The sequence below is a fragment of the Acanthisitta chloris genome, unplaced genomic scaffold, assembly GCF_000695815.1.
Source record: "Acanthisitta chloris isolate BGI_N310 unplaced genomic scaffold, ASM69581v1 scaffold37847, whole genome shotgun sequence".
Taxonomy (NCBI): domain Eukaryota; kingdom Metazoa; phylum Chordata; class Aves; order Passeriformes; family Acanthisittidae; genus Acanthisitta; species Acanthisitta chloris.
In genome coordinates, this window is record NW_008684888.1 from 1 (window position 1) to 5499 (window position 5499).

Genomic DNA, 5499 nt, shown 5'->3' on the forward strand with positions numbered 1-5499 from the left:
GGACTCAAGTTGTAGGGCCTGGGGGGAACATAAGGGTCAGGTGGAGTCATGGGCCCCAAACAGAGATGAAAGGTTGGGTCTCAGGTTGTAGAGTGTGAGGGGAACAGGGAGATCAGGTGGAGCTGTGGGGCCTGAGTAGGGGAGAGGGACTGGATCTGGGGTTGTGGTCTCTGAGCAGGAATAGGACTGGAGCAGTGGGGGTAGGGGAGAGAGGAACAAGGTACACTCTGGGGGTTAAAGTGTATTGGGCAGGAGCAGGATGGGATTAGGGCAGGGGCAGTGCAAAGGTGCCCTATGGTGTCCTGCAGACCTGCTGCTGGGAGAGGAGAGAGGTTTTCCTCAGAGCTGGGCACAGGCTCTGCTGGGATAAGGAGACAGTTCAGCAGAGACCTGAGCCTTGAGCAAATGATTCTTATGCCATGGGTGTGTGGGTACAGATCTTCACAGGTGCTGCAGGGTATAAAAATGTTGAATAAAATTATTAAGTAGCTTCTGCCAGCAGCAGCTCCTTGGGTGAAGCTCTGCTGTGGCATCAGCAGGTCTCAGCTGGTGTGGTTTGTTCTCCCCCCAGAACTACCCCCTGTACATCCGCAGTGTTCCCACCGAGAATGAGCTCAAGTTCCACTACACTGTGCACACTTCCCTGGATGTGGTGGACGAGAAGATCTCAGCCATGGGCAAAGCCCTTGTGGACCAGAGGGAGCTGTACCTGGGGCTCCTCTATCCCACTGAAGACTACAAGGTGTATCTTTCTCAAGCCTTTCACTAGGCTGTTGTGTATTTAATGAGCATAGAGCTGTTCTCTCCTGCTGGAACAGTGACTCCCACAGCTCTGTGGGTCATGGAATGGGTTGGGTGGGAAGAGACCTCGAAGCTCATCTCATTCTACCCCTTGCCATGGGCAGGAACACCTTCCCCTAGCCCAGGCTGATTTCAGGTTGTCATAAACTGGGTGTTCCTTTTGGAAGTCTCAGGTCAGTCCCACTGGCTGATATTAGATCTCCAGGTCCCTGTGGTTTCCCAGACAAGTCCTCCTTATGTCCTAGGCACAGCCAGAACCTCACAGAATATCGTGAGCTAGAAAGACCCACAAGGATCATCAAGTTCAACTCGTGCACAGACACCCCCAGCAACCCACCCTGTGTCTGAGAGCATCGTCCAAACACTCCTTGAGCTCTGTCAGGCTTGGGGCTGTGACCAGTGCCCTGGGAGTTGTTCCAGTGTCCAAACACCCTCTGGGGGAAGAACCTTTTCCTCATGTCCAACCTAAATCTCCCCTGACACAACTTCAGGCCATTCCCTCAGGTCTTGTCACTGTCACCAGAGCAGAGGTTGGTGCTGCCCCTCGTGAGGTTCCCTCATGTTCCCTCTCAGGTTGTCTCTGGGTGCATCTCAGTCTGGTTCTCCTGGCTTTGCCAGGCCCTGGAGTGTCAGAAGGACAATCCTTAACACCTGCTCAGCTATGGCTACGTGACCAACTCGAAGGTGAAGTTTGTCATGGTGGTGGATTCGTCCAACACAGCCCTTCGGGACAACGAGATCCGCAGTGTAAGTGCAGCAAACCAGGGCACAACTTCCCACCTCGCTGGCTCTGTGCCTTCCACAGATTCCTGAGGTGCTGAGAAGCAAAACTAATCAGTTAATGACCCTCCAATCCCTTTCCAGATGTTCAGAAAGCTTCACAACTCCTACACAGACATCATGTGTAACCCCTTCTACAACCCTGGTGACCGTATCAACTCCAGGTGAGTGACCCACACTGAGCTCTGCCTCTTGGGCACCTCTCTGGCACTTCCAGGGTACCTGGGACATAACAGGACCAACCCTGTGGTTCAGTTCAGGTGTGCAAGCTCTAAGTGCCTAAATGAGAACAGCTGCTGCTTCACAGAAAACTGATGTCTCAGAAAAAGTCACACTGAACTCTCAGTGCCTCCTCAGAACTGGGGTTAGAAACAAAGTCAAGAGAATTTATGTTTTGGGGAGAAATATTTGCCTGTTTTGTAGGTAAACAGGAAAACAGAGGTGAGTAATGGTAGGATTTGATGATCATAGAGGTCTTTTCTTACCTTAATGATTCTGAGCATTAAAATCCAGGTAAGTAGAGCAGGTTAGGGTGAACAACTGCACTTATTGGATAAGTTTATCCTTGTGTAGAGACACATAGCCATTCAGCACATGTAATTCCTCATGTGTGAGGGGGCCAGAGCCTCCCATTTCTTATTGTAATCTTACAGGGAATTCTAATATTGGGAGTTTCTATGGCCTAGGCAAGAACAACTTCATTTACACTGTGCAGAGGCAGCTCTGCAGCCAAGATAAAACTTCTCCTTACTTCAGCCTAACTAAAAGTCATTATTTACTCAACAGAACATGCTGCAAAGAGTCAAACCATGTATCCAGCCTGGACACAGCCAGGCAGAGGCAGTATGAGCCATTGGGTTTGTTACAAGAGCTTTGCTGTGCAGAACTGGATTATTCTTTCAATAACCTCTATTTATTTCCTTCTCCAGGGCCTTTGATAACATGGTGAACTCCATGATGATGCAGGTGTGCTGAACCCTCCTCATCCCACTGTTGGGAGCATCCTCTGTGTACAGGGCAGTGCCTGCAGTGATGTACATATTGTCTTCAGTCTGTGTCCTATGTTAAATGTATTCTCTGTAAAATAAACTTAATGCCTGCAAGGTTTGATGATCTGTGCTGGAACAAAGCTGAGTATAGCACAGAAGTCACTCTCCATGGAATCACAGAGTAGTTTGGGTTGAGCTTAAAGATCATGCAGTCTCACACCTTGCCATGGGCAGGGACACCTTCCACTAGCCCAGGTTGCTCCAAGCCCCATCCAACCTGGTTGTTTGGATTCTGATGTTCCTTGCAGAAGGAAGAGGAGCTGGAAAGGAGCCAAAGCTCCTCCTACTTCAGAAGAGCTGCTCTGGAGTACCAGCACTCGTGAGGAACACGTCACTGTCAACTCAGCTGCTGCAGTCTGGGCTGACCCACTGCTAACCTCTGGGCTGTCTCATGTGCAGCTGTGCTTGCTCTGAGCACAAGAGCAGCAGGAACTGCTGTTTTTACCCCAAAACCCAATTTTTACAGCATCATCTGACTTGCACAGGCACAGCTGCACAGAGTTCTGCAGGGAACTGAACTGAAGCTCAGCTTTTTTTCTCTGAAGGGAAACTGTGGCTGCCACATCCCTGGAAGTGTTCCAGGCCAGGTTGGATGGGGCTTGGAGGAACCTGGACTACTGGAACATGTCCCTGCCCATGGCAGGGGATGGAACTAGATGATCTTTCCAGCCCAAACCATCCTGTGCTTCTATGATCTTCCTGACATGATTTTTGGGTGACTCAGATTGCTGTTTCCACCTTACAGCTCACCCAGACACACTCCCCAGTGATTTAGGGTTGGACTCCATCTTTGAGGTCTCTCCCTGATTCCCAGCACAGGTAGTGCAGCTGGAACAAATCCACCCATGAGATTAAGCCATCAGGACTGCACAGCTGCCTGGCTCATCCCTAAACTAATCTCTATTAGCACCTCTTCCCCCTGCAGCTCTAATTAAAGACTCCCACATCAATACCAGGTATTTATATAGGAAAAGAAACCCAAACTGGCCTAGAAATGCATCCCAACTTCATCACTCTGAGTTCAGAGGTGATGCAAGCAGGAGTAAGCTCTGAGCAGCTACTCAGTGCTTCTCACACACCTCTAACTCCAAGTCTTTCCTGCCCCCCCAGAAGGTGCTTCAAGCACCTAATCAGTTAAAACCACATCAACCAGCTAAAAATAACAGAGCTGCACAGCTCCAAAGCATCCAAGGAGGCTACAGAAAGGCAGGGCAGGGCAGAGAGTCAGAACTACACACAAAGCTCACCCAGCATGATCATTTATTTTAAAAATAAGTGACAGTTACAATATTTTCCCAAACAGAATTGAAGAAAATTTCAGCAACAACAACCTGACCAAATCAGGGGAGGTGGAAGCCTGTCCCACCACCTCAACCAGGCACAGCTGTGCCCCAAAACTATATCTAAAACTCTTTATTCTTTTCACTCACAGAGCCCAAAGTAGTTTTTTATTAAAAATATAAGTCTCCAAAATGTACAAAACCTACCCAACAGAAGGTTTAAAGCCCTAGAAAAAGCCTGGCTTTACAGTCTAAGCCTAAGGGTTGCTCAAATCAAGGTCAGTCTCGGCAGCTCTGAGCACAAAAATCAACACAACACCAAGAGTTAAGGCCCCAAGCTTTAAAAAAATGCTAGAGATCTTCAAGGGAAAAAATACCTCAGTGGGATTTTTAGCCTGGCAATGCCCCCTGAGCTGTGAAAAGCTGCTTTAGGAGTCGGTTGCATCTGTTGCATCTGGGTTAGAGGGATCCTAACCAAAGATCCTGAAAGATTAGTGTGACAATTACATAATAAAAGCCATTTCCATGCAGAACTTCCCCCAGGAATGCTGTCTGCTGGGCTTTCCAGCCTGCCTCTTCCAACACAGGCTGGAACAACTTTTCTTTTCAAAGAGAGTCATTTCAGAGCTCACTAACACAAAACCAGCAGGAGAGGGAAGAGCCAGGAGCCTTGTGCCCTGGTCCTCAGCTCCTGGGGGCACTTTGGTGCTGAGCCTCCCTTTCAGCTGGGCTCACACCAGCCCCAAACAGGAATGGTGATGGGAGTAAAGAGGAAGGTTCAGACCAAATTTGCAGCAGTGGAGGTGATTTTGTAATGCCTAAACTCAAGTGATGAGTCGGCAGTGCCCTTTGATCCCTGTGGCTTTGGGGTAACAGCAGGAGGGAGGAGTTGCTGACTTCCAAAATAAAAAGGGGGAAGGGTTTTGTGCCACTCAGGTCTTGTTTAACTCCCACAGAGGCTTCCACTGCAACAGCTAGGGATGGTTTTGCCTCGCCCTAGGTGTTAAATATACAACAACAGCAACCTAAATCCAGACCCAAACCACATCAGGCTCCATCCTCTTCCCAAGAGGTCAGAAATCCACAGGGTTCCATGTAGAGCTGCAAACCAAGACTTTCTCCACTAATCTGGGGAAGAAAAGAGTCTTTGGAGAGGCCTTTAGTATCTTATGAGAGGAGAAGGCAACATCCAGCTGCTGCAGGAAGAGCAGAGGGAGCTGCAGGGCCCAGCAGTGAGGCAGGAGGACATCCAGATGCAAACCAAACCCTCCAGCACAGCTCTTTTCCATGGGATAAGGAGACTTGAAGGCCTGGGAGAACCCTTCCCTTCCCAGATCAGAGTGCTCTGTGCAATGAGTCTGTCTTTGATGCAGACAACTCCTGAGCAGAGCTGGGGTGAGGCAAGTCCCTCCTGGGATGCAGCAGGATGGAGCAGATCCCATGTCCCTCCCCAGTAATCCTCACAGCCAGGCAGATGGCATTTTTCAAATTAATCTGGTTTTTAGCTTGGATAGGCATATTTTTAACTCTCTGCAATCTCATCTCCTCCTTCCAGGCCTATTGGCACCACCAGGGCAGTCCAGTCCTCT

At 49.2% G+C, this 5499-nt stretch overlaps 1 protein-coding gene across 1 annotated transcript; it reads left to right on the forward strand.

The window, feature by feature from the left end:
- Nucleotides 1–539: 539 nt before the first annotated feature.
- Nucleotides 540–2684, forward strand: TRAPPC2L (trafficking protein particle complex 2-like; the record flags this gene model as incomplete). The annotated part of the gene is made up of 4 exons (XM_009079493.1): nt 540–744; nt 1461–1548; nt 1666–1745; nt 2511–2684. Coding segments are annotated over 4 exons (419 nt in total), but the record flags the coding sequence as incomplete, so codon positions are not given.
- Nucleotides 2685–5499: the final 2815 nt, after the last annotated feature.